At 38.2% G+C, this 26,231-nt stretch overlaps 2 protein-coding genes across 5 annotated transcripts in view; one reads left to right on the top strand and one right to left on the bottom strand.

Moving 5' to 3' along the window:
• bag6l (BCL2 associated athanogene 6, like) lies at nt 1–19,061 on the bottom strand. Of its 3 annotated transcripts, none has more exons than XM_086062375.1 (24): nt 18,706–19,061; nt 17,736–17,853; nt 17,256–17,473; nt 17,056–17,127; nt 16,841–16,963; nt 13,704–13,858; nt 13,477–13,606; nt 13,173–13,376; nt 11,657–11,885; nt 11,528–11,575; nt 11,085–11,359; nt 9,506–9,584; nt 9,057–9,346; nt 7,838–8,063; nt 7,573–7,757; nt 7,440–7,493; nt 7,263–7,365; nt 6,197–6,321; nt 5,924–6,058; nt 5,187–5,252; nt 4,443–4,619; nt 2,629–2,736; nt 2,347–2,493; nt 1–1,841 (listed from the first exon to the last, which is right to left on the bottom strand). In XM_086062375.1, the coding sequence occupies exons 2-24, from the start codon at nt 17,740–17,742 to the stop codon at nt 1,743–1,745; spliced, it is 3,255 nt and encodes a 1,084-aa protein (XP_085918501.1). In that variant the 5' UTR covers nt 17,743–17,853; nt 18,706–19,061; the 3' UTR covers nt 1–1,742. The 3 variants fall into 3 exon arrangements, with proteins under 3 accessions (XP_085918501.1, XP_085918500.1, XP_085918499.1); XM_086062374.1 differs by lacking the exon at nt 18,706–19,061 and adding an exon at nt 17,941–18,468 and having other exon boundaries at nt 7,573–7,742; XM_086062373.1 differs by lacking the exon at nt 18,706–19,061 and adding an exon at nt 17,941–18,468.
• LOC147158132 (regulator of G protein signaling 18) overlaps nt 18,698–26,231 on the top strand; it is a 13,834-nt gene continuing 6,300 nt past the window's right edge. The window contains exons 1-4 of one of the 2 annotated variants that reach the window (XM_086062393.1): nt 18,698–19,101; nt 19,611–20,122; nt 22,280–22,329; nt 22,440–22,573. In XM_086062393.1, coding sequence (XP_085918519.1) covers nt 19,640–20,122; nt 22,280–22,329; nt 22,440–22,573 — 667 coding nt within the window. In that variant the 5' untranslated portion in view covers nt 18,698–19,101; nt 19,611–19,639. Of the gene's footprint in view, nt 19,102–19,607; nt 20,123–22,279; nt 22,330–22,439; nt 22,574–26,231 lie in introns of both variants that reach the window. The other variant, XM_086062392.1, reaches the window with a different exon arrangement.

Below are 26,231 nucleotides of genomic sequence, written 5' to 3' on the forward strand. Positions count from 1 at the left end.
TGAAATAAGTAGCTTTATTTCTCATCAAACATTCAGTTTTACAAACATTTATGTAATACTACCTCCACTGCTTCAGGAATCTGATGTAATACTGTCTTGGAACCAAGGTTATTTTAGTTAACTAAAACTAAAATTCAAAAAACTATTTGACAAAATAAAATAAAAACAAAAATGCTTTAAAAAGAAAACTAACTGAAACTACATTTTTTGTTTACAAAACTAACTATAATTATAGCAAAAATGTCATTTGTTTTAGTCTTTGGTAATCAATTTAATGCATGAGCCTTTGGGGACGATTGATTTTTATATTAACCGGAATAAGGACATTTGAAAGTGTCACATAAAAGTGACATCATCTAGCAGCAGCCAATAGAAAAGCACCTTCAGATGACGTTGCTCCCATGGTGTTTTTAAATATTGCGCACAAGTAATACACACTTAAAAAAATACTGAAACTAACTAAAACCAAGCATTTATTAAATAACTAAGTAATAAAAACTAACAGAACCACTCTGAAAACTACATTTAAAAAACAAAACTCAAAATGAAAAAATTCCTAAAATATAATAACCCTGTTGGAACATGATAAAGGTCCACTAGAAAATGGTAAAATACAAATGAGTGAACAAATGGTGATGAAATAGAAATTTTGCCATCCATGACTATCCACATAAAATAGTGGAATACAATAGAGAGATTTATATTGTGCAGATGGACGTCATCTATTTGGGTTTTGACAGAAAAAACGTAAAAGTTTATTATTTTTAACCATAGACGTTTATTGTGGGAATTCTGGAAGCACTTATCTTATTGGGATTCTTTATTCTTACTTATTATCATTATTATTATAACATTTTATTCTCACGTTTTTGCCATGAAACATTTGTCATTTAACTACAATTAAAAATGTGTAATTTTCACAAAATGTATCTTTCAATTTCCTTCATTAGCATTCAACTTCCAGCATTCCCATGCAATTTCTGCAGAAATTGCACTTAGTCTAGTTGGGAGTATAGTGAGTGAGTACACACCATGTTTTTAAAATTAAATGTTTTTCACTTAACAGAGAATTCAGGTGGTTCTACTGCCTCTCAGTGAGGCATGCACACCAAATATGGTTCCTTTCCACTAAAAAAAGCTATAATTTAAAAGTTTAATTAAAACTTGACCCTATCTACCACAACATTAAATGGTTAAAAACATACAATTAGAAGTTCAACTTCACGGTAATTTTAATTTAAAGTATTTCTAACATTTTCATAGAGTAGCATGTTAAATATGATTCTAATAAAGCATTTTTTAAACTTTAAATGATAGTATTTTGTTGATACTGCCGCTACACTACACACAAGTAGATACAAATCATCACATCATCTAGGTACGTTTGTTTTCATTACAGTAGTCATGGCAACCATGTTTCAGGCCACCATGGACAAATCAGGATGACGTGACAATGCAAAACGATGGGATAGGCAAATGTGAGAGGCCGTGATTGCTCTGGATGCCTGGCCAGATTTTTAAACTGTCAACGAATTTGAAACGTTGCACAGACACTTTGAAACCCTCTTTATACTATAAAACCATTTTTCTTGTCACAGAGAAATTGAGAATAAATTGATGCTGAAATGAAATTTGAGGAAAAAGCAACACTCGCAAGCCTGCGCCGCTCAGTGAGATACGGGCTTGATGTCCTGTATTCCCGCGCACGCTGCATTACAGTTTTGCTATGCAGCTGCTGCATATTAAGAGTCATCTAAGGAGAAAGCTCGATGTGTGTTGGGGAATCTTTGAGCGTTGTAGTCGGGATCATCTTGCACTCGCACTTTTATGTCCTCCTTGACCTGCAAGCAGATACACAAAGCCTTCCGTTACTCTGATTCATGTCAAACTGATATGCAACTGATGCAAATTGTTAATTAGCATAACAGTCATGGATATATTTGTAATGTACTGTCGGAGCTAGGATTCGAACCTGCCACCTCCTGGTTATTGGACAATGCACTTTACCAACTGCGCAGTATAAGGCAGTGGGTAATGATGATTAAATTGTATGTATGGAAGTGGGCGTGGAAAGTTAGACTTAGAAAAATGTGTCCCATTGAAAATGAATGGGGAAATTTTGATATTTAATGTTAAATTGTGCCAATATTGTAAGTAATGTGGAATCAGATGATATATTCCCAGGAAGGCGTGTATTTTTGAAGCAAGTTGAAATTTGAACGGTGTAAATCGGATGTATTATACAGGAGTTGTTACATGTCAAAAAAGTGAGAACAAAAATCACAATAACATTTGTGGGAATGTTTCAGCATTCCCACAATAACCAATCATCAGTATTAGCCCTGCCTGTGTGGTGTATGCATCCTGCAGATAAGGACGCTCCAGCTCCCCTTGGAGGCTGTTTGCGGCAGTGACAGGCAGGGCTCCGGCAGAGCAAGCAGCTTGACAGACGGCATCTGACAAGGACAGGTGGGGTCCTTCGCACTGCGTCATCTGAAGAGAGAAAACGCGACAAAGTTCATGCCCAACCTTTCCGCATTGCTTCCCCATTTTTATGTGGAAAATGAAAGTCACAAAATATGAAGACGTTTGAATGTCGACCTTTATTGCATCGTCCACGCTGCTCACCTTCCTCCTCTTGGCGGGCATCCCGTGTAGGTAGGCGTCAGAGAGTGGCGGCTGCGTCCTGATCTTCCTTTGAGACAACATATCATGCCTGATGATAGGAACCCATTCCTGTGGAAAACATTCGGACAGTCATGCCTAAACATCCAGTAATGACAAAATGATTTTTTCCCTTCGCAAAAATCAAAATTAATCTTCCACTGATTATTCTTTGAGATAGGGCTGCTTGATAATAGAAAAAATAATAACCATGATTATTTTGGCAATAATTGAAATCACGATTATTGTACTGGGGGAATTCCAGTCGCAACGCAGCAGGCACCATCCATGTCAAAATTGAGCAGTAATAAATGTAATAATAATGCATATTTTTGTGGAGACTGAGATCAAGTTGTATTTTACAATTTTACAAATGTGAAGAATTTCTTGTTACTTCATGTTAAAGATTAGATAGCTCTTAATATGAAAATAAAAATATACTGAGCTGTCAACATTTTGCAAATGCAGTTATGCCAACTAGTGGCAAAAAAATGACCAACACAAATCAATATCATACTTTTTTTTTTTTAACTCAATTTAATGAATTATTATGAAATTACTGTATCAATGACTAAGAGATGCAGACATATTTATTTTAGTTTAACACTTTTTCCCACAGGAGTATGGAAAAGTATTTTATGTACATTAAGAACAGATATACAAAAAAAAAATATATATATATATATATATATATTTAAAAAAAAAAAAAAAAAAAAGAGCAATGATGATGACATTTCCGAATGAACAATACTGAGCTCTTAAAAAAAAAAAAGAGAAAAAAACAAAAAAAACAAAAAAAAAACATATACAATTTGCGATTAATCGTGAGTTAACTATTGAAGTCATGTGATTAATTACAATTAAAAGTTTTAATCGCCTATCACCCTTAATAATAATATTTATTTATATATGTTGGCAAAAACTTGGAAGTTGGAGTGCAGCATGTGCACTGTGCAGTAAGACGATCATCTATTTTTTTTGTACAAAACAAGAAAATGTTTAAATGTAAAAAACACAAAATATTAAACAAATAACATTGTTTGAAACACTATAATTAACTAAATGTATTAAATTACTTATTTAAAAAATTTAAATAGGTGCAAATGTATAAATTCAAACAACTAAAAAATGAGTATTAATAATCTTTTTTTAACGATTTTGTAATTGTGGCGTGTAATAATTGAAATTGTAATTGAATTTCGATTAATTGCACAGCCCTACTTTGAGATGTTCTCAAAACTTAACTCATCCACTCCCAGCCATTTTCACTGAAGCAACCCCCTTCGCTCCTGGCTGTTTTACTGGATTTTGACTGATTTTGCAAGGCCCACAGAATATTTTGTTCTATTGCTATAAAAACAAGTAACCTACCAAAAGAAAGATTAGTCTCTTCTTTAATCAGGAAAAAAGTATATATCTATCTGTTTCCGTTTTGCAGCAATTGGCATTAGAATATAGCTAAGTTTCATCATTATTCACAAATTTGTTTAAAACACTGGGGGAAAACAGCTTTTTGCAACATGGCCCTGGTTGATCTCTTATACTCTGCTGCCACCTGCTGGTCGTTTTTGTAATAACTACCATTGCTTCGTGCATTATCTTCAGTTCAGAGGCTGCATGAAAGCCTTCTGTATGCTTTAACATAAAAAAACATTTAAAAAATGTATAAATACGTCTTTGGGAGTGAAGGACAAAGTAAACATATTTATACGTTTTTGGGAGCAAATGAGTTCAAGGTAGCCCACCATTGGTGCATTCAGTTTCTTGGACATGCTTACAGGTGGAACAGACGCTGCCCACGGCTCCACCTCAGCTGTCAGCTCTACCCGTCGTGGTGGGGCCGCGGCAGATCCCCGAGCAACCCCTGTGGTGTGCGTGTTCTCCTGACCGTGACCAGACGATGCCATGGCCTCCTCTGTTGTGAGAGTTGGAGCTGGAGCTGAACTCTCCTCCATCTGGAACTCATGAAGAGTGACCTCAGCTTTCCATTACTACTGACTCCACTTAGCGTAAATGGACCTGATGAATTAAGTGGAATTCCTTTTATGGGAAATTACAACACACGGGCGTAAATTTAAATCTGAGTGGAGTTGCCTTAGTTATTCTTCACTAGTTCCAAAACATCACAACATATGTTGTGACTACCTTTGAGAAGTATTATAATGTAATGTAAAATGAGTTCCATCCCCCCAAAAATCCACACATATTTTACTGAAGACAAGCAGACTAAGGACATGGACTGCGAGGAATCATGTTTTATCTAGTTTTATCTGTTTACAAAATCATTAAAAGCACAAGTACAAAAGCCTCTTTCCAATATGGCAATCAGCATCACTTTTGCACCTGTTGCCCACCCCACCTGTTAGAGTAAGTGAGAACGCAATTTCGTTTAATAAATCTTAGTAAATCAGTCCCTCTGTATTTTGGCTTACATAAAGTATTTCCACTTGATCCACTGTTGCCAATGTTTAACTGCAAATTAATTTGATGTCGGATATGCAATGACAAAGTTCAGAATTCACCTCGACATTTTGACTCTCATCTGCCTGTTGTCCATTGCCTGCTGCTGTCCTCTGGTTCGAGTCTTCCTAAAAAGGCATCAAAGTTGATATATGTTGTAAATAATCTGAGTTTATATACTGCTTTCTACACCATACGGTGCTCAAAGTGCTTTACTATGGAGGACCAAAACTGTCATAATTAAAAAATTAATAAATGAATGAATAAATAAATGACTAAAAGTGAAAATAAAAACAGATATAAAAAATATATAATTCAAAAATAAAATCCAAAAAATTAATATAAATGGAAATAAAAACAACAATAAATAAATCCAACCCAAGACACGCACGCCCCCTTATTTCGTTCTGACAGAGCGTGCGCAGCATGAAATAAATAAATGTGAGAGCAGAGCGTTTTTATTTATTGAATGATATTTAATTCTATTTTTATTTATATTTTTTAATCTTGTTTTTATTTTTGTATTATATATATATTATATTAAATTTTTGAATTCTATTTTTTAGATTGGTTTTCATTTTAACTTTTATTTATTTATTTTTAATTTTAGCAGTTTTGGTTCTCCATACTTTACAATGCATCGCATTTACCCATATATTTTAATAACACAACCAAACGAGTCCCAATAAATCAGTGTGAATTCTTTATGGCTGTGGTTTCGAGTTTGTCATGGTTATAGCTTTGCAGTGGTCTGATACTACACTGCACTTCCTCACTCTATTAAAGTAGTTGTTCTTACCGGTACGAATCTGATATAGTGCTGAATCTGATCCTCAGTAACTGGGTTGTGCTCCAGAATAACATGCAACCTCATAGACATCATACTGGTCAACCAGTTAACCAGACTGGGATTCACTTCTGAGGACATTCTCCTCTGCAAACACACAAACCAAGGAAAATTTGGGTTCAGCATATTTTATAGTACAAACTTCTGATCTCATTTGAATACGTATTCTACAAGGAAGACAGCATTATGTAGTGGCCCAAAAAATTAATTGTGTATTATACTAACAATGCGGTGGTTGATGACAGCAGTCAGAGCTCTCTGTTCTCCTTGTAGACAGTACAAGTTAAGGGCAAGACACTCAAACAGACCCTGGGTGCACAGCAACAGCAGATAGGGGCCAAATGTGTTATCTGCAACAAAAACAAGATACAACCATGAACTCAATCACAAGCTATAAAGTAAAAAAAAAAAATCACTGTCCTCAATAATGGGATAATATCGGTTATCAGCGTCCTTGACTACTAATAATCGGTGTTGGCCGTGAAAAAACCCTATATTGGTCTATTTCTAAGCTAAACCAGCTTAGTATCCTCGTGGTAGAGTGTCCGCCCTGAGACTGGGAGGTCGTGGGTTCAATCCCCGGCCGGGTCATATAAATGGGACCCATTGCCTCCCTGCTTGACACTCAGCATTACAGGTTGGAATTGGGGGGTTAGATCACCAAATGATCCCGAGCGCAAGCCCCTGCTGCTGCTCACCACTTCCTAAGTGGATGGGTCAAATGCAGAGAACGAATTTCACCCCAGTTAAATGGGCGTGACAATCAGCGGTACTTTAACTCATTCACTCCCAGCTATTTTCACTGAAGCAACCCTCTTCGCTCCCAGCTGCTTTACTGGATTTTGACAGATTTTGCAAAGCCCACAGAATATCGTGTTCTATTGCTAAAAAAAACAAGTAACCTGCCAAAAGAAAAATTAGAGTCTCTTCTTTCATCAGGAAAGAAAGTACATTTCTATCTATTTCCGTTTTGCGGCAATAAGCATTAGAATATAGCTAAGTTTCATCATTATTCACAAATCTGTTTATAACACTGGGGAAAATAGCTTTTTGCAACATAGCCCTGGTTGATCTCTTATACACTGCTGCCACCTGCTGGCCATTTTTGTAATAACTACTATTGCTCCAAGCATTCTCTTCAGGTCAGAGGACGCATCAAAGTCTTCTGTATGCCCTAGCATTAAAAAAAACTATTTAAAAAACGTATAAATACGTATTTGGGTAATATTTAAAGTATAACGTATTTATGCGTTTTGGGAGCAAATAAGTTAACTGAAGAAAGTGACTTAACCATTGCAGCGCAGTACATGTGAGGCCATCCTTGTGAGCTGTTGCCTGAGGAAAGCAAGGTTGGTCTGAACAATGTCCACTCCCTCGCGTACCGTCACAGTTGCCTAAGAGAGAATCAAGTATCTTCATAATCGATCTCCATATTCATTGAAAGTTTGTATGATGATGACGTCCTTACAAAACTCTCGGCAATGTACTCCTCCAGACCACTGCTGAGGTCATCAGCTGCTCTCTTCACCCAGAACGACATAAAACTTTTGATTACTGATGAGAACTTAATTAGCATCCAACGCTAACATTACAGCACTTACAGCTATGTTAGCGTCAGTGGGCTCTTGGTTGTGCAGGTAGTGATCTGTGAAGAATTCAGTCAGCTGGGGCTGGATGTGGGTTAGAGGCTGAGCGTTTCCATGAAGCAACAGCACCATGTCCACCATAGAAAAGCTCTGACACACCAGAGACAACAGATCACCAAAGAAGCCTGCCGAGATGACAACTATTTCAAATACAGTAGATGGAGCAATGAGAGGGAAAATAGCTAGGTTTGAGTTGACTCTTGGTTACTTTCATACATACCCACAGCATCTCCAGATCCAGGTGTGAACAAATTGCTAGTCTGAGAAAGCCTCTGAATGAACTGTGCGATACTCTCGCCACTGCCCTGCCCCGCCCCGAGTGAGCTCATCATAGTGGACAGCACTCCTTGCACGATGCCAGTGAAGAGCTCCGGGCTCAGAGAGTCGCCGTTAGGACCACTGCCGGTCTGAGGTGCGGATTGTTCAATGGTGTTGCTGGCAGCTGGCTATGAAATAAAGAAGCAACAACAAAAAACATGATTAGTCCTAAATTGCAAAAAACAAAAAGTACATTCAGCATCTTGAACCTGCCACACACTTGTCTGTGGGTTTTCTTTGCATTTCTCTTGATTGGCATTCTTAAGTCTGTGGATATCATTTTATAGTGATACTGTACTGTAGGGATGGCCAAATAGAACCACACACATGACAAAATTGCGAAATACGTATTCTTAACTAATTTGCTCCCAAAAACGCATAAAAACGTTTTATTCTAAATATTCTCAGGGTCCCAAAAACATATTTATACGTTTGTTTTTTATGCTAGAGCATACAGAAGGCTTTGATGTAGCTTCTAACCTGAAGAGGTCGCTTAAAGCAATTGTAGTTATTACGGGAGCGAAGAGGATTGCTTCGGTGAAAATGGCTGGGAGTGAATTAGTTAATATACTTCATTTTTTACAGTACATGTCTTAATTTATACAAGATCCACTATCCTCACCAAACAACAAAATGACCATATATTTTCCAGTGCAAATGACTCTTGCATACAAATTATGATTCAAGGATAGCACATCACCAAGTGCAAGAACTAATTTTGTGCAGTTTTTCTTCTCACAAAAATCCAATCACTTCAATTTTAAGGCTATTAGTACTATGGTTGTGCTGCATATCATTCCAACAAATATTAGAGTAATAGGATTACTCACATTGTAAACAGGATAAAAGTGTAAGCCCAACTAAGCCATGTCTGTCATCTAGTGGTGAATGGTAATATTACATTACTTAATATAGGGGAAGACACCCCCGCCCCCTTATATGGTTCAACAAATATTGTTAAAAGCTGTTTTTTATTAAGCAAATTCTAAAAAGTGAAATGAAAAGGTGCATGCAATTGTTTAGAACATTTTTGTCTAAGAAAGCTCAAATAAACGATTAATGTGGATTCAGTGACTTATGGATGGATAAGTTGATGTAAATGCAGAGCTATTTAAACTAACCGGTATGACATTAGACATGCTCTGAAATACCCCAGGCACTCCAGGTAGATTCACAGTGATGGAGGGTACCGCTCCAGAACCAGAACTTCCTGTCAGCAAAGAGCCCAGCAGCTGGGCCAGGTTCCCCTCTGCACCGCCCCCTACTGGTTGAGCCACAGATACTCCCGAGCTGTGTGCCGGTGCCTGGCCAGTGGTGTTGGCAGAGGGAGGAGTCGGAGATGTGGAGGACTCAGATGAAGTAGAGAAGGATGACTGAGAGCTGGTTGAAGATGATGAGGTTGTGATATCGCCTGGGGAGAAGTGAGAGAAAATTTACAATGTTTCTGAATGGATGAATCTTTAATGTCATTGCACATGCATATGTACAGAGCAACGGAATTGACTTAACACACAACCCATCCAAGAAAAATGAAAAACAATGACTGAAAATAAGGCATTTGTAATTTGACCTGTATTTCCTGGCATGAGGAGCTGTCCCACCAGATTGCTGATCATCTGCGTCAGGGAGGAGACAACCACAGGTGTGCCCTGTTCAAAGGGACAAAAAAATAATAAACTAGTACTAAATGTTCATTTGTGCTTCCTCAACACTGGCACAATTATGTCTACATCATAGGGGTGGCCAGCTGGGCATCGATTCAGAGTTCCAAAATTGATTTGTTTCGATTGGATTTAATAAACAATTAACTGATTTTCAATTCAGTAAAGGATTTCACGCAGTACCAATTTTGCTTAACTTTGTGCATTAGTAAAAATATTTAAATTTAACCAAATGCAATTACATTAATCATGTATGCAGTGGTGGCAAATCCAGGTCTATAAAGTAAAAAACCTGCCACAGTTTGGCTTTAGCCCCGGGTGCTAGCCCTGGGTGCTTGGTTACCTGCTAGGGAGCTAGCTAGCTAGCTCGCTAGCAAAAGGGTTAAAGCCAAAACTGTGGCAGGGTTTTTACTTTCTGGACTTGGATTTGCCACCTCTGCATGTATGTTATATTGAACATGACCTGATCACAACAATAAATAATAATTCTAATAAATTCTAACCACAGGACAGGCTGTGTAAATAGTGGCAACAACACACTGTAAACACATAACATTCACATTCATGTGACTGTCTCACTAAGATTTTGTGCTAATGTTTTGTAATGTCAATCAAACTGTATCATAAGACACACAGCCAGACAAATGAACACATAAATGTAAATATAAATTAAAAAGAGTCTAAATTATCTCAAAGTGCATTTCGTCAGTATTTTAGTTTTTAAGAAAAAACTTTTAAATTCCGCTGAACAGTAAATTTCATACAACGGCGTATTAGGGCCCAAATAAATATATTTTTTTAGAGGGTGGGGGCAATATTCTGAGAAAAAAACCTCACAAATTTGCCACTCTTAAGTCTCATATTTATTTGCCACTTCATAAAGTGGCAAATGTATCAGTTTTTTTCCTCTCAATATTGCCCCCACCCCCTAAAAAAATACATTTATACGTGGCTTTAATATGGCATCGTAATTTCAAGCTAACAGCAAGATACAAAAAAAACAATTAAGCCTTCAAAATTCTATTTTCACATAAATTTATAAGAAAGATGCATCAAAAGTATCGATTTATGGTTTTATGAATCAATATCGGGCTGTGAAAAGGAAGTTTGATTTGGTTAATAAATTTTTTATAAACCCAACTCAACTAGATAATTGTATTTATTTATCTATTTCAACTTTTTGTTTTCTCCTTTTAAGCTAATTTCCTTTTACAAACATTTCAAACTGTGTTCAACAATATCCACCACTCATTCACTGATGTTTATTAAATCTAAAGTGCATTCCCCATTTCTCCTTTCTGTATTTTTGTAACAGAGAAGTGAAACAGATGACTGATGCAAAAGTTTAACTCTTGAGTTGTATTGTAAAAGTTTAATTCTTATGTTATCATTCAGGTGATTGGCAACAAAACAAGACGTACTTTGTGGATCTGTGTCAATATGATTGTGTTTTCATTTAATGGAAAAAAAACAGACCCTTAAATTCACCTGTCCTGCTTGTTGGCCTGTTGCCGGCATGGCAGCTCTGAGGTTGATGGTAGCTCCTCTGCTTCCCACATTTTGAGGGATGTGAGGGGAGAAGACCACCCTGGCCTGAGTAGGCGGCGGAGGTTGCGTGGAAGAAATCCCTTCATTAGTGACCGCGGAGCCAGGAGCGGACGCTGGCGTGAGTGTTGGGCGATCGGGTGAAGCTGCTGCTGCCATGGTGGCTGCTTGGTGGGAGATCTGCTGCACAATGGCTTGCATGAACTCCGGGGGCAATCCTGGGAAGGTGATAGATGTTTCTGCTCGATTCAGAGTTTGAGTCAAGTGGAATGGAATGCCATACTTTCCAAACCGATTTTCCCCCCAATTTTATATCATTGAATTCATCCCAAGTAATGGTGAAAACAGCATAGCAAGTAAGAATTCTATTCCAAAGACGCACTCACCTGGTTGGACTAAACCTGCAGCATTTGGCTGTTCTGAACTTGGATCACCTGTCAAAAGCAAAAATATCTTAAGTATAGAATATGGAATGCAAAAGCAACTACATGTGTTTGCTGTGTACTGTAACATGCCATCAATGTTCATATGCATCATGACAACAGGCTCCATGGTCTGGTGGGTGATCCTAATCACCCGGGGTCCTTCCGGTCCTTGATGATGATTGGTCCCATTGGAGTGAAGAGGCGGAGCCTGACTGGTAGCCCGTTGATCTGACTGAACGTTGGGCCGAGATGGCTGGCGATGACTTGCTCCAACAGGTCCTCCGTTTGATGACATGGTCACCGTGGTCCCTACATTTACCTAAGGAAGTTACACTAACTGATTACATTATGTCGAGTATGTACATACTGTATATTAATTAAAAAATTGTTTAAAGTGACATTACATTTATTGCACATTTTAAAGTATTCATACTCAACTTTTTGGCCACGATGTGGAGCGGTATCCTAGTTAAGTAAGCCATTTTACACAAAAAAGTAGTAACAATAACTTTTTGATGTTTTAAGAGTTAAAACAACGACAAGCTGTCAGTCACTGTACTTTCTAGTTCAACAGATTAAGTTTGCAACTAAGGGAATGTGATGCTATGTAAGCTCGTTGGGCTCCATAAGTGCACTCCATTTACCATTTTAATCACATTGGATTTTTTATGTCTTGGACTCAAGGTTAAGTTAGTTAACAAAAACTAACAAAACAACTACAATTAAAAAAATAATTTCGTAACGAAAAAACGAACGAAACGAAAAGTAACAAACTCTATTTTACATTTATAAAACTAACTAAAACTAACTATAATTATAGTGAAAATGTCCTTCGTTTTAGTCTTTGGTAATTAACTTAATACATAAATAAGCCTTTGGGGTTGATTTTAAATGTGAGTTTAAGTATATTTATTTTGATAATAACCGGAATAAGAAAGCGTGTCACACAGAAGTAATGTCATCTAGCAGCAGCCAATAGAAAATAACCTTCAGATGACACCGCTCCTAGGCGACAATTTTGCGTGCTTGACTTTTGGCTCCAATGGTTCAGCTCACTTGCTTTTTATTTAACTCAGCCAAAATGCAACGCTGGGTTAAGAAATGCGTTTTGGTGTTATTAAATATTGCACACAATACACATTTTTAAATCAAAAACTAATACAGAAACTAACTAAAACGAAGCATTTTTTCTATTACTAAAACTTATAAAAACTAACAGAACTGCCCTGAAAACTAATTAAAACTAAATGCAAAAAACAAAACTCAAAACCAAATAAAAACGAACTAAAATGAAAATTCCAAAACTATAATAAGCCTGGCCTAACCTATGACATGTTTTGTTTTTCGGAAAAGCGCAAGATACAAATCGGCTCGAATGCCACTGGGTGACGTTATCAGGAATGGCGAGTAGATATTTTTGAAGCAAGTCCAACATTTACATGTATTCAAATATAGTCCAGGAAGTATAAAATGTAATGCATTGCTGATCTACAGCCTAAACTGGAGAACATGCACTCTTCCACTATGTGTTATTAAAATTAAAACATGCACGTTCGAGGTTGTTAACATGCCTAATTCAATCAATCATAATACAGTGGTGACTCACTGGAATGGGCATGTGTGGCAGACCGGACTGGACTAGGACGGGTTGCGTATACTGAGCCGTGGGCCGGACGACATACAGGTGACGTGGGGGAGGGGTTGCCAGGTTGCAGCGAAGGTCACCAAGGACAACCAAGGCATTGCCCAGGAGACGAAGAGCATCTCCAGCCATGTTGAGTACACGCTGATCCTCATCTCGTTCCTGTGTCTAGGATTCATAACATACTGCCTTAGCAAAATGCTTTGGACATATTTCTTATTATTCTGTTTTAGTTATTAAGCTCATGATGTGTCTCCTCCTCCCTTACATTGTTGTTGTAGTCTGCCGACGTGGCTGCCCCAAGGATCGAGTGGGTCCTCTCTATGAAAGGACGTAACCTCTCCTCCACCCTCCTGACCTCGGAGAGAATCTCAACAAACTCTGCTAGACTTGGGTGACTGGAGACAAACAGAGAATCCTTCTTCGTTCTGCATCTTCTATAACTGACCAACAGTGGGAAGGTTGTTAGCACTGACGCTTTTGGAGTGAACTTACTTGGGTCGTGTGTTGGGAGCTCCTTCAGTCTGTGTGGAGGTGGACGACGATGCAGCGGGAGGAGAGTTGGTGTCCATAGGCTGTGATTCTGACGATGCTGGTAAGGACGAAGAGGAGTGAGGTACCTCTGTTTCTGTCTGGGAACTGGAAACACCCTGCAAAACAAAACAGCACACCAATTCACCCACACTCACTGCAAAAATGCAAATCCTCATGGATTCAGCATGGCTACCTTTTGGGGGGAAGCTTCTAGTAACCTTTTGCCAAGAGCCATTTCTGTTTGTTTTTTTTAAACAAATTTATCACTCGCAAAGGTTTCATTTCATCAAACCGATTTTAACTAATTTGCTCCCAAAAATCTAACGCATAAATATGTTCTATTTTTAATATTACACTATCCCAAAAACGTATTTATATGTTTTTATGCCATACAGAAGGCTTCGATGCAGCCTCTGAACTGAGGAGAACGGCTGAAGCAATGGTAGTCATTACAAAAACGGCCAGCAGGTGGCAATATAGTATACAAGATCAACCAGGGCCATGTTGCAAAAAGCTCTCCCCAATTCTAAACAGACTTGTGAATAATGAAGAAACTTAGCTATATTCTAATGCTAATTGCTGCAAAACGGAAACAGATAAAAATATACTTTTTTCCTAATGAAAGAAGAGACTCTAATCTTTCTTTTGGCAGTATTGTGTTTTTATAGCAATAGAACACAATATTCTGCAGGCCTTGCAAAATCAGTCAAAATCCAGTAAAACAGCTGGGAGCAAAGGAGGTTGCTTCAGTGAAAATGGCTGGGAGTGAATGAGTTAATATCATGCTGAGACTACCCAAGGAAATACTGCATTAAATGCTGTTTCTAAATAATGATTTTATTTACCAAGCGGGGAAATACAAACCTATCTGACCCTATATGAATTAAGTAATTGTCCCCTGAACCTAATAGTGAGTTTTGCCACCTTTGGCAGCAATAACTGAAATCAAATAGTAATAATAATTGGTGATGAGTCTTTCACACCGCTGAACGCTATATACAACGCTACGAGCTGTATACGTCGAATCTGTAAGTATACCGTATCGTTTATACAGTAGTCTGTCGCTTCAACAGTTTGCACGGGCGTGTATGGGCTATCGGCTATCCTGTCATATATTTAGATCAGTGATCGGGTATGTGTCCTGACCTCCGCCAAACCCCTGAGACTGACTCACTGAACCCCTGGTCTTCAATTGAACCCAGGTTAAGAAACCACTGGTCTATTACTACTAGCAGGCTTGGGGAGTAACGAAATACATGTACCGCCGTTATGTAATTAGATTACAAAAAAAAGTAACTGTATTCCGTTACAGTTACAGGAAAAAACATGTAATCAGATTACAGGTACATTTATTAAAAATGGGGATAACTTCGAGGGATTGCAATTTCTACGATGCGAGAGAGGGCGAGAGAAAGAGAGAGAGAGACAGAGAGAGAGAGTGGGACCGTTGCTACATGTTGGGGAGGTGGGGACGAACGAACTGACTTGTCGTGTCCTCTGCACGCGGGCAGTTTGAAAAAGCTTCACAGACGGGAGGAGGAAATGGCGACCAGTATTGACTGGAACTTACTTGTCTTGCTCAAGGAGCGAAAGTTTGAGCTGAGAGTTCAGCAGCATGATACGCGCTGTAACTTCTTGCTAGCTAGCCCGCTAGCCTACAATCACAATATGAGTTACACCTTCCAAACAAATCTTCCTCCCACCAATTCACTATTTGAACATCATGCACAATATATACACGGCTAAACTTGTGACTGGGATAAAAGTTCATTTTGCAGTTGAGGTCACGCATCGTCATCCTCATTCTATCTATCTATCTATCTATCTATCTATCTAGCTATCTGTCTGTCTGAACTGTGCGGTGTGGTTGCTTTCAGTGACAGTTCGAAAACAGCATATGGCCTTCAGTCATCAATCAATCAATCAATCAACCTATAGCCTACATGCATTTTAATTTCACAAGGATTTTTGCTATTTGTATGCTGCCCGGGTCCCTATCACCCCCGCAAATAGCAGGGGCACATTATATAGAATAATGTATATTGTGGTGATATTTGTTTTTATTTTGTCTTCATGAACATACTCGGTATTGGAGTAATCCAAAAGTAATGCAAAAGTAATCAAGTTACATTACTTTAATATTATGGCACTTGGATTACGTTACTAATGACATTTTAACTTGTAACTGTAACGGAATACATTTTAAATGTAACCCTCCCAACCCTGACTACTAGTGATAAGTGGCTGCCATCTTTGTGGAATTTTCTATTTAAAAAAAAAAAAAAAACGCTCTTCTCACCAATAATTGAATGATGTGTGAACTTGAAGAAACCCTTGAATTTTGGCCCATTTTATTGATGGATATTTATAATTGAAATTTGTCAGACAATGGAAGAAGGGGTTTGCCAAGTAGCAGATAAAACAAAAGGGTCTCTGATTATAGTCTGAAAGGATCAAGTTGTACTTTGAAAGCATTTTTTCCATAGGCGATATCACACAAAAACGCTCATCTAATTTTTACCATTCTCTGTGTGTTGTACTCAGGTTGAAGCGGCCATTCCAACCAGACTTAATATTTTTACAGACTGGCATTTTGGAGCAATCTTTTCGCATTGCTACTCTTGAATTGTTGAGCAAGATTTATTTTGACCACATATACGTTATAGCGGACCACTTCTGTGCATCACTGATTTTAATTCTACTTGTAAATATGTGACATATTTCTAGTAAGAGCTAATCCAGAGCTGTAGTGAACTGCACTTTCTGAAATGCTATTATATTGTATACTACAGAAGCTACAAACATAGGGTAGGATTAATTTTATGTCTCCCTACATCTTACATTTTCAGGCATGTTAATTGTTGCGCATGTGGCAATAATGTACCTTAACTTCTTGGTGATTGTATTGTTTATGTATTTGTTGATATGTTTTAAAATTGTGTTCTGTTCTTATTTAATATTGTCTTGCTTCATGCTTGAAATAAATGTTTTGTATAGTGGTATGTCAACAAAAAAAAAGGTGCATTAAATTGGAAACTTTGCCTTATTAAGTGAGTGGTAAATATGCAGAGACAATGTTCTGTAGAAAAGAAGAGTACCTCCAGCCTATGGATCAGAGTGTGAGCATTCCGAAGCAGGTTCTCAGCCAGCTGCACTCTCATCCGTGCCTCACTCTGCATCAACTGGTCCAAATTAATCCGGACATCCACCGAGCCATTATTCTACACATCCAAACACCCGTCAGCTTTACAGGATGAATGTGGCTGTATTTGTAAAAAAAAAAATTAAAATGGTGACAATAATGAACCTTTACCCCTGCACTGGTGCTGACCCTGGCATTTCTTCCAGACTCACCCACCCCAGGCATCATCTGCTGAACAGACATCTAGAAAACAAAATTCAAGTGGCCAAGGCAAATGTCATTTCCCAAACACGATTAATTTGACATGTTGTAAAATTATATATACCAGTGTTGGCTCAACAGATGGCCAAGATTAGAAATGTCAACAGCACCTGTATTGGATGAGGTTCTATGATGTTGACAGGGAGGTTGAAAGTCCCAAGCATCATGTAACCGTTGCCATTGCGATCTTGGGGTGTCACTGGGGACGTGGCAACATGGCTGGTCCTGTCATCTGCCCTTTCATTGGATACCCCTGCACCCCCTGAGCCAGTCGCGGTGGTTTGAGGTGGGGCACGCTCCACCAGATGAATGACCTTTCCATCTACATCTGAGAGATTAATATTAAAGTAAACACAGTGACAGGACACAGATGGTTAAATAATTGTGACCTTTCAGCGGTAAGGCAGTAATGACAATAAACTTTGCGCCTTTCTAGGTATTGTTGTACTGCACAAACAATATTCCCTAACATTTGCCATGGAAGATATGTTCACAAAAGGGGTTTTATCTCATTGTGCAATGCAGCCAGCTGCAATAAATACACACCTTGTTTGTGCATCTCATCAAATCATGAGGTTTGTGTTACTTACTGTACATAGTCAGCGTTCTGTCATCTTGTAGCACTCTGCCCTGGTAAATGAGCCTCTGCTTGTCTACTGGGATCTCCACTGATGATGCTATGTGCACCTTGAACTGCTTCACTGTCAACTAATGTACAATGAAGGGGAAAATGCAGTCAAGCAAATCCGACACGAAAAGAAATAGAACACTAATTAATCATGGCAGCAGCATTACCTCGCCCCCGACTTTATAGCTCCTACTTTGTGAATCCAGAGTCTTCACTGTGACATCAATAAGATCCGACTCCGCCATATTACTGAGTGGAATTTTATTATAAGTTATACTTAACCACCACTATCTTTAAGGGTTATTTTCTACTGCTCAACAAGACATTGAGAAAGCAACGCCAGTAGTCGCTAGTATAGTTCATAAATATAAAATAAATATATAAAAGCCATCTACCGTTAAGACATACGGAATAGCATGTTACAGTATCCGAAGGAATGCTACATACGAGCCTTGTTATTGTTATTAGCCTGATAGCACACGCTTACATTAAGCGTCCATCCAGCGGGGATGAGCAAAATAACGAATGACACGTTTGTCAGAGATAATTTTGGCTATGGAAAAGAGTATTGCATTTCAATAGTCAAAACAAAAAAAACGCTTTTGATTTTAAAAGTGACACATTCGACAATTAGCAAGAGTTAAGTAGCAGCTCGTTCCCAAAATAAAACACTCTAACGTCAAAGGACCTCAATGACGTCATAGCGGGCGTCTGTTTCATGCCTGAGCGTCTTTTGGTTAACGTAGCCAATTACTATTTATTATCAGATAGGCATTGAATTGTTTTAATGTTTACATTGAATGTATTAAAAACATCTCTTTATTTTAATGTTCCATGTTGTGCGGTCACTTATTTACGATAGCAGTTAAAGTATGATGTGTTTTCTTTATCGTTTATGACTCGGGCTGGTGGGCTGTGCGTTGTTATCATACCTCGTGTACGTGTGTTGTTGTGTCCTCAGCTCAGACAAGTTAAGACAGACGTAAAAGGTGTGGCGCTGGCGAGAGTCATGGGTAGGAGAGGCCAGTGCCAATCTCAAGTGTCACTGGAAATACTTTGCGGAACTTTTCCTGAAGTCTGTTTGTGCGACACTCGTTAATTAAAGTCTGCGGACATCTTTTCGAAGGAGGGAAGTCCTAATGTGACGGAGCCGCACACCCTCAAAAGAGTATCAAGAGAAGCGAGGCTGGTTGAATTGAAGAGCTTTCGGCGACGTGAAATCACTTTTGTGGACTCTTGAGCTTTGTGTTCTCCAAGTGCCGCCCATGATATCAACAGGAACGTTTAAGATCCGCAATGGAAAGAGCCTAAGACGCCTGGAAAAAGAGGTAACCCCAGGCAACACGTTTAATTTGTTGATTTATGATATGCAATACTTAAAAGCATTTTAAATGGCTGTGGCAAAAATGATCAAAACCCGACTTTTTAACCATTTGTTTGTTACCCAATATTTTTACTTAAAGTAAACTCAAGGACAAAACATGTTAAAATGTTGATTTATTTACATTTCAGATTTAAAGATTTTGATCGATTGAATTGCCTTGAAAATTAAGTAATGTAATCATGATGTAAATTAAAAACATGCTCTCCTTTTGGTTATGGTTTCAATGGCTAATGCTAGTGTCAACAGAGTGGATATTTGTAGAAATTAACATGATTAAATAGTGAACAATTCCTACTGCGTTGTCACTTGTTTACCAAAATTGAGCATTTCTCTTTCTATGACTCATTGTCTAATTTGACCACTTCCCTAAACAGCAATCTGATTCATTCACAGTCTGCGCCACCGATTAACTTCTTCTACCTTGATGTATTTTTTCCCATGTTTCTGCAGCAGTTCCTTGTTTTCACTGCCACTGATCTCATATGGCCACTCTGCGGAGATTCAGCTCTGAGGGATCCATCCTGGATCTTGATTTCTTCTCATGGAGGAAGGTGGACTTAAAGAGAAGGGAACACGACAAACACCGGAAATCTGGCACATACTCACCTTATGTTGCTGAAGTTGGGGAAGATGCAGGGCAGATTCCTACTATTCAGGAGCCAGGTCCTTGTACTGCTGGGAAGCATGAACTGATTAAGGAGCTCAGTGTCAGTGCAGAGAACTTAAGAGACCTGGAGAAAAAGAGCAAGAAACACCTTGAAGTTTGTGCTATCAGCGAAAGCTGCCGTGCCTACAGTGACAGTCAACTGGCCCTGGATGCAAAGGGAAGCACAGAGAGTGTAGAAAGAGATGACCTAACTTCTCCAGCTTACTCCAATCCATTCTCCCTCAAATCCCAGCATCGGCAACATAATAGAGCCAAACTTTCTGCTGCTAAACTGCACCTCAAGAGTCTGTTTGGTCAGGTAAATCCCTAATTAAGACTTGCATAGTACATCCGGAAAGTATTTGCAGCTCTTCACCTTTTACATTTAGTTACAAAATGAATTAAGTTAATTTTTGCCCCAAAATTCTACACACAGCACTCAATGACAATGTGAATTGCAGTTTTTTTTTTAAAGAATAGATTTTCTTTCTTTTTTAAATTCCATATTTGGAATACGGCTTGAACATGGAAAAAGTGAAATGCAGTGAACGCTCTCAGAAAGCACTGCTTGGCCACAGTGTACAATAGTAAATCTACAAACCTAATTCCCCAAAAGTTGGGACACTATACAAATTGTGAATAAAAACTGAATGCAATTATGTGGAAGTGCCAAATTTCAATATTTTGTTCAGAATAGAACATATATGACAGGTCAAAAGTTTAAACTGAGAACATTTATAATTTTAAGGGAGAAATATGTTGATTGTAAATTTCATGGTGCCAACAAATCTAAAAAAAAAAGTTGGGACAGGTAGCAATTAGAGGCTGGAAAAGTAAATTGCACTTATAAAAAAAAAAAAACAGCTGGAAGACCAGTTCCCACTAATGAGGTCCACTGGCAACTTGATTGGAGTATAAAAAGAGCTTCTCGGAGTGGCAGTGTCTCTCGGAATCAAAGATGGGTAGAGAATCACCAATTCTTCCAATGTTGCGCAGAAAGATAGTGGAGAAATATCAGAAAGGCTTTTACCAGCGAAAAATTGCAAAAAGGTTGAAGTAATCCTCATCTACAGTACATAACATCATCCAAAAATTCAGAGAATATGGAATAATCTCTGTGTAAAGGTCAAGGCCGAAAAATCATACTGGATGCCTATGATCTTCGGGCTCTTAAACGGCACTGCACCGCAAACAGGAATGCTTACTGTAAGGGAAATCACAGAAAGGGTTCAGCAATACTTCCAGAAAACATTGTGGGTGAACACAATCCACCGTGCCAGCCGCCGTTGCCAGATGAAACTACAGTACAAAGAAGAAGCCATTTCTAAAGCAGACCAAGAAGCGCAGATGTTTCCCTGGGCCAGGGGTTATTTAAAATAGAGTGTGGCAAAGTGGAAACCTGTTTTGTGGTCAGACGAATCACGATTCGAAGTTCTTTGTGGAAAACTGGAGCGCTATATCATACTGACTAAAGAGGACAAGGACAACCCAAGTTGTTTTCAGCACTCAGTTTATAAGCCTGCATCTGTGATCGTATAGGGTTGCATGAGTGCGTGTGGCATGGGCAGCTTCCACATCTGGAAAGGCATCGTCAATGCAGAAAGGTATATTCAGATTCGAGAACAACATATGCTCCCATCCAGGCATCATCACTTTCAGAGAAGATCTTGCATTTCTCAACACTATAATGCCAGACCACATGCAGCACCAATTACAACATCATGGCTGCGTTTTCCCTTAAAATTATACATTTTCTCAGTTGAAACTTTTGACCAGTTCGCTATGTTCTATTCTGAATAAAGTATTAAAATTTGGCACTTCCACATAATTGCATTCAGTTTTTATTCACAATTTGTATAGTGTCCCAACTTTTTTGGAATTGGGTTTGTATCTATTCTATCTCTTGATTTGTGGCCACTAGTTTTGTCAGTGATTCAAATTTAGTTTCACAACAGTGTTCGATTTTTCCATGTTTGTGCCACACTTTTTTTATAGATTGTTGTGAGCAACTGTAAAACATTTTAAAAAATGCCTTGTTTCCCCGCAGCTTAATATTTTGTCACATTATTGTTTTTACAGCGTGTACTATAAATATTTATATTGTTCTTTAAAAGAGTTGAAGCAGCAGTTAGTGAGGCTATTTTAGCCACTGCCAAAGTGTTTGGCCACAGTATGAAGAAAAAGGCACATCTCTAGAGACACTATTGTACAGAACTCTCTTCACTGTTGTCTTCCATGCTTTTTCATGTCTTTCAATTAATTTATTTTCTAATAGCAAAGATAGCCACAATGGAAATTTTAGCTATCTAGCTAAATTACTCCAAACCCGCTCTATGAGAGAAGATTGTTCATACACATGTAAAGTGGAGACATGAGTCAGCCGGTTTTCTTTAGAATGTCATATTTCAGTGAATACTCCATATATTACAGTAAACCATTTATTACACTTCCATGTGAATGATGTGTTGTCTTTCAGAGTCCCCATTCGTCAAACTCCAACCTTGCAAACACAGAAAACAAAGACAGGTAAGAATTATACATTATCTTGTTACTTCAGTCTCAGCCGACACGTTTTAAAAATGAAAGTAGCTCAGTTTTGGTTCCAAGACGTAGTCTCTGTTGTTGCTGGTTCACAGTGCCAAAGAGAGGAGGTCACGTCTGCTGTTCATGCGTCAGTGGAGCCAGGTGGGCCGCAGTCGGAAGCACCTGATAAGTCGAGAAGAAATCGAAAAATGGGCCGAGTCCCTGGACAACCTGCTGGCAAATCAGAGTGAGTGCTTGTCTGGTCAAAGATGTTAACACGACTTCCTCATTGCCTTCATTATCTTGAAGACGGAAGCACACAAGCTAATTGAGCTGTTTTTCTTTGTTCTCTCTCTCTCTGGAATGAGCATCCACTTAGATTATTTCCTGTATCTTGATCCAAAAGCATACTAGATACTCCCATGAACACTTGGCACTTAGCTTGTGTTTATTAAGGACCAAAACTGCAAAAATAAATAAATGATTAAATAAATAAATAAATGAAAATAAAATTAAATACAAAAAAAATTAATAAATACAAAAAAACCAATATATATATATATCCCTAAATAAATAAATAAATAAAAGTAAAAATAAATAATAATAAAAAAACCGAGATTTAAAAACAATTTTGAAAGTTTTATTTATTTATTTATGGATATATGTATTGTTGTTATTTCCATTTATATTTATTTTTTGTATATCATTTTTGAATTACAATTTTTACATCTGTTTTTATTTTCACTTTGATTCATTATTTATTTATTTTATTATATTATATTTAATTTTGGCAGTTTTGGTCCTCCGTATGTGTTTGCATCACTATTATGACCCTGGTTTAGATTAGATATTATACAGAAGTTTCTTCTCTGCACTCTACAGTTTACAATTCTCTACTGTGCCAGATTTAACATTCTACTTATTATTTTTCTTTTTTTTCTTTCTTTTTTTCTTTTTTATTATTTCTTCTTTAAGAGCTCAGTATTGTTCATTCGGTAATGTCATCATCATTGCTCTTTTATTTTTTTATATATTTTTTACATTTTTTATTTTGTATGTGGGTGAGTATGTGTATGTGCGTGTGAGTGTGTGTGTATTCGTTAGCTCACCAAAAACCTATTAAAAAAATCCCATACCGTTCACCTAAACCGAACACCGCCGTCAGGAGACCCGAGGAAAGACCAAAGAAAAGAAAGGAAAGTGAAATCCAGCACCGACCAGACACCACCCACCGGGCCACCAACCAGAGTTCTTCACCAACCCCAGAAACATCAAAATTACAACAAATCAGGGAGACCTCAAGAGACCAAAGGAGAGACTGAGGAAAGGAAGGAAGGACAGACGAAGCACAGTGAGATCCACAGACACCAGCCTCCACCGATTCAATGACCTGAGGAAGAAGCAGATTCTGTCTGAGTTTCGATAGATGCTGGTGTGGTGGATCTGGCATGCATGAAAATCTCCACCAAAGAGGGGAGCCGACGACCCCTGCCAGGACAGAGCAAGCGCAACACCTCAGGGCCCCCCAGGCCGCGGCAGCGCCAAAGGACGACCCCCGGGCCCCGCCAGGGCCACCGGCCGGAAAGCAAACCCAGGAGCAGGAGCGCCCCCCACCCCAACACGGCCCGCGCCCCCAACCCAACAGTGTTGTACAGCATGCCGCGCCTTTCCCGAGCAAATCAACGTGGAGCAGTCCCAGACTGATATTGTGGAGAACTCCCTCGAATGAAGCACAAATCAAACTGGCTATTGCCAGGCTAGTAAACTACCCCCCCCCACCCCCAAATAAATAAATAAATACAATTAATCAAAAATCTTTACAATAATATGTTCTATGCAGAGGTGGCAAATCCAGGTCCAGAAAGTAAAAACCCTTCCACAGTTTGGCTTTAGCCCATAGTGCTAGCTAGCTAGCTGCAAATGTCACATGACCAAACACAGAAAACAGGTGAGCCGTGATTGGTCGTTACCTGAGCCTTGAGAAACTGTAATGTCATTTTCAGTCGACAGCATGTGGCAAAATGGCTACCACTGAGATGGATAAAAACAGGTGGATTTTTGCTGCTTAATATTCCATATTTTATATTCCACAAACGCAATATTAATCAGAATACCGGGTTTAGGACATGATATTGTAAAGAATATTTTTGGTATGATTCTAAGAAGAAAAAGCCAAAGACAATTGTTTTTTCTTAAATATGATGCTCTTATTTGACTACAAGAATGCCTGCGGAGAATTTAGAGGTGGCAAATCCAGGTCCAGAAAGTAAAAACCTGGATTTAGCCCCTGATGCTAGCTAGCTAGCTCCCTAGCAGGTAAACGAGCGCCATGGGAGCTAGCTTCGTTTTCAGTTATCTAGGTTGGTGTCATGCATGACTGAGTCTTTTCTGACTATTATCAAAAAACATGCAAATGGAACAGCTGAAAACATTAGTTGTTAGTCAAACATTGTTGCAGTTACTACAGGTAGTTTTTAAATATTATTTAAATTTAAATTTAAATAAAATTTCCAAGTTGCCATTTTATAAACATATTCCCCTCACCCGTCTAGTCAAACCTTAAGTTGAGTGGAGAGAAGAGAGACTACATACCACATAACATATAGTATGTACACCTAACCACAATAGTGTTGGGTTTGGATAATAGTAAATTACATTCCTTCAGGGAGCGCATACCATACAAGTCGGTTTCACTAATTATGAGGAGCCGTCTAAGCCAAAAATCCTTGTCCACCCCGGGTGCATGCAGACGACACAACCAACACCATTCTGTGCATCCAACAAAACTTACTGCAGCGCTGCTTACCTTTTGTTTTCGACATAGTGTTTTTGGAAATGTAGTTAAAAAATGGTGGCTCTTCGCCAAGTCACGAGCTGAGAAAGTCTATATAGGGGCAGTTATTATCTAAATAGAGTGGAAATTCAGAGTGGCCCTACAGGATCTTTACTTTTTGGAGACATATGGAAAGACTCACATTTCTATAATATGTTCCCATTACAGAGTGGAAATCCATATTCAGCAATATTGTATTTAAAATAGTAAAATTATACTGATGTACTAGAAAGGCAGGCAGACCAGGAACAGTAGATATGGAGGAACAATAACAGATGTATTGATACTATGGGTGTCAAAATTAGTGCGTTAATTTTGAGGTAATTTAAAGTTCTTTTAACGCCACAAATTTTTTGAACGCGTGATTAATGACCGCTCCTTACTTGGAAAGCCTGTACTGGGGGAATTCCAGTCACAACGCAGCAGACACGTCCACGTCAACATTTAGCAGTAATGAATTAAATAATAATGCATATATTTGTGGAGACTGGGGTCAAGTTGTATTTTACAATTTAAAAAATGTGCAGAATTTCACGTTACTTCATGTTTAAGATTGCATAGCTTTTAAAATGAAAAGAAAAATGCACTGAGCTGTAACCGTCTTACAAATGCAATTCTGCCATCCAGTGGCAGAAAAATTACCAACACAAATCAATATCACACATTTTTTAAATTTTAACTTATTTTATGAATTTTGAAATTACTGTATAAATACGAAAAGATGCAGCCATATTTCCATTAGCTTAACATATTTGTCCACTTTTATGTTAAGAGAATGAAAACTTAAAACAAATACTGTATATTTTATTTTACATTTAGAACAGATACTTTAGAACTAGAACTGTTGAACTCATGCGATAAAGTACGATTTAAAAAAAATATCGCCTGACACCCCTAATTGATACAGTTTGCATAATCCCGCAATGTGTTTAATCGTCTAGAATGCTTGAACAAGGCACCAAAACATTCAAACTCAGCTCAGGACAACCAACTGTGGCTAATTTGTTAATTGGCTCAATTCACAAGTAATTATTGGATCTGCTCTTTGGCATTGCACCGAAATGTGGTGGTT

The sequence above is a fragment of the Leptonotus elevatus genome, chromosome 19 (assembly GCF_054856555.1).
Source record: "Leptonotus elevatus isolate MCC_2025b chromosome 19, RoL_Lele_1.0, whole genome shotgun sequence".
In the NCBI taxonomy this organism is placed as follows: Eukaryota; Metazoa; Chordata; class Actinopteri; order Syngnathiformes; family Syngnathidae; genus Leptonotus; species Leptonotus elevatus.